The sequence below is a fragment of the Brassica oleracea genome, chromosome C4 (genome assembly GCF_000695525.1).
Source record: "Brassica oleracea var. oleracea cultivar TO1000 chromosome C4, BOL, whole genome shotgun sequence".
Lineage (NCBI taxonomy): Eukaryota > Viridiplantae > Streptophyta > Magnoliopsida > Brassicales > Brassicaceae > Brassica > Brassica oleracea.
Genome location: NC_027751.1, coordinates 5,069,956 through 5,072,999, shown reverse-complemented (window position 1 = coordinate 5,072,999; position 3,044 = coordinate 5,069,956). Strand labels below are relative to the sequence as shown.

At 37.3% G+C, this 3,044-nt stretch overlaps 1 protein-coding gene across 1 annotated transcript; it reads right to left on the bottom strand.

Annotated features, from left to right (window-relative positions):
• Positions 1-348: 348 nt before the first annotated feature.
• Positions 349-2,369, bottom strand: LOC106340832 (exocyst complex component EXO70A1-like). The gene has a single exon (XM_013779665.1). It carries the CDS (start codon positions 2,284-2,286, stop codon positions 349-351), a length of 1,938 nt encoding a protein of 645 aa, XP_013635119.1. The 5' UTR covers positions 2,287-2,369.
• Positions 2,370-3,044: the final 675 nt, after the last annotated feature.

Here is a 3,044-nt window from a genome sequence, read left to right as displayed (position 1 = left end):
TGACAAGAAAGGAATGCATCAATCATGAAACTTGTATGCATTAATATTCACCCTGAGACAATACCGTGAGTTTTCGGATGTAACTGGTGACAAATAAAAGAAATACATAGAATGGTATGAATTATTATTTATAGAATTAAATAAAATGGAATCAGCAATCCACTTTTCTAAAATGTTTATGATATGAAATGGTTTTTCAGATGAAAATTAAAAAAATTGAGGAATAATATTGAATGAAATGGAATACCCTTTCTATTTTTTAATATAACAGGTGAATACTTTTTTTAATGCAAAAAAATTAACCATTCATAAAAAAATTATTTCGAAAAATACATTCCAGTTGCACCCTTAGTTTTTTACACATCCAATTGAGAAACAAGATGTAGAAGACAAAGAAGAAGAAGCAGAATGAGAAGAGCCACTGAGCATTGGTGTTCCATGGAAAAGATCTGAGAGATAATTCTCCAAGTTATCAGGCTTAAAACTCACCAACATCTCTATGTTTCTGTCCTGCCTCAGCATTGGCAAGTACTTCTCGTAAAACTCTCTGTACTCCGGTACAAATTTCCTCGCTATAGAAACCTTAAGCTCGTCCCTAAGCTTAGCATCCACTATAACACATGATGATTGTTTCAAGTATGCTCCGGCGAATGCTGCGTGAAACCTCTTGAAACATGTAGTGGCCTCCTCTGGTGATAGCTTGGCACTTGTCTTCGCAGGTAAAGATACCAAAATATTGCTCCAAGCTGCTTTCTCGTATTTTTCAGCATAGCTTTTGAGTTTTGCCTCGTGCTTTGTGAGCCAATCGTCACCGAGAAGGTTCTTGAGGTGACTAGAACGAACAGTATCAGCCACAAACTGCATGTTGTTCACAAGGAAGATGTAAGAGAGAGAGACATCATTGTAACTCTCTGCTTTGGTGTCTAGCTTGCAAAGAAAAACCAGTATGAGCCAAGCTAGATGGACCGAGCATGCATGGTTGTTGACATGTTCATCTTCCAAGATAGGAGCCGTGAAGTAAGATTCTAGCAAGCGAGTGTTTGTAGGATGCTCTGTAAGGATCTCAGACAATACACGGCTGTATTCAGACAACGATGATATGAAACTCATCGTTGTCCGAGTCAGCTTGTGAACCCCTCCTTCAGGGGAAAGTTCTTTAGAAGAATCCTTGTGTGTCATCGTCTCGAACTCCTTGAGACACGTGTGGATAGAGTCCTTGAGTTTCTTGAGCGTTGAGAGGACAAGAGTCTTCACAGAAGCTAACGAATCAAAGCTGAATATCATTTGTATGTCTGGCCAAAGGTCAGAGATAGCTGCATAAAGATCCATCATCTTGAAGATCCTCTCATGGTGGTGTTGTTTTTTCTCCTTGTTGGCTACGAGCTCAGGCAACATGAAGAGATTGAGTCCTGCTTCCTTGGCTATCTGGTTAAAGCAAGATTGTCCTATTGTAACGGATGCAGAGAAGACATGATCACAGAGAAGCATCTCTCCTCTGAAGAGTGTTGTGACTCCAATCTTTGCAGCTTTGATCCAGTTCTTGATCATATGCTCCAGCACGTGCCAGTCCATCTTTTGAAAATGAGAGGTCTTGACCTTCTCAATCCCAAGCAAGTGTAGCCCTTCATCAACAATAGACTTTCTGATCAACTTGTAGCTTTTTATGCACTCTTTACCATAACCACAGCTGATCATGGTCTCTGCTATGACCTTTAAGTCTGACATCACCAGAGCTGAGGCTTTCTCCACCTGAGAGATGGATTCACCAGCCTTCTTCAGCTCATCATCATCATCCTCATCATATTCCATATAAACTTCGAACTCTGAATTGCTAGATATTGTGGACTGAACAGAGGCTGAATCAGGATCAAGATGGTCTCGGTTAGAAGACAGTATTTGGAAGAACTCTTTCTCCAGCGTGGACATACCAATCTGCATCAGGTTCTGCGCAAGCACAAGCTTGTCAGATTTGGAGTCTTGAGAGACAAGAAAGTGCATGGCTCTGCGTAAGTCACGGACGCATCTGATGAATTCTTTGGCTTGTTTTCTGCTGTGTCTGAACAGAGAGATGATCTTCGTGTAGGATTGTGAGTTAGGATCCCACTTCTTGATGATTAACTCTGCAGACTCTAAGGCTTCCTCCATCATGGACTGAGAAAAGGGCTGGTTGAGTGGAGAAGCAGGAAGAGAATTGAAAGAAGCAAGAGAAGTGAAAGAAGGATGAGATGAAAGGTTTGATGTAGAAGAAGAGGTTGAGAAGGTAACAGATTTAGCCATTTTCACCATGGCTGAGGTTTAATGGAACCACGTAACTATTAATATCTTGGTTGTCTTTGTAAAGGTCATTGAACATTATATAGAGAGATCAGAGATGGCTCATCAATGTTTGAGTGAAACCAATGACCAAAACAGACAGTTGACTAGCTTCTCTATACGTGCAAGCTTTGAAATGTTCCGTACGAGTAACAATCATGTAGTTTTTTATAGATATATATATATATATATATATATATTATTTAAAAGAATAATCAAAAGTATATAAGGTATAATTCTTTTGGTAAAAGTATCTAATGAGTTAAAATATAAAGTTTTATAATTCAGTGTAATGTCATTGAGCATTATATAGAGATTGGTTTCTCAATGTTTGGATGACCAAACAAATATTTGATTACGTCTTCTATACGTATAAGGTACGTAATATTCCGTACGAGTAACTTTCATGTAGTTTCTTTATAGATATATGGGCCCCTAGATATATATAAGAAATTAGGACGAACAATTAAAAGTATAAAGGTATAATTCTTTACGTAAAAGCATCTCATGACTGTAAATATAAAGTTTTATATACTCCAAAAGCAACTTTAACACTAAATTTAGAAGTTTGCATACTGAAAGTTAAGTTTTACTATTCTAAAGTTTCAAGGTTTGTTAGTCTTTTAAATTATATATTTTCCAAATAACTTCTTTTTTTTGTTCATCATTTCAATCCTTATGATATTATGTGTTATGCAAAATACAAGATATATAATAACATAAAAACAAAA

What these genes read in the sequence shown, in the direction of transcription:
- LOC106340832 (XM_013779665.1), bottom strand. Translation starts at nt 2,286, where the DNA reads ATGGTGAAAATGGCTAAATCTGTTACCTTCTCAACCTCTTCTTCTACA.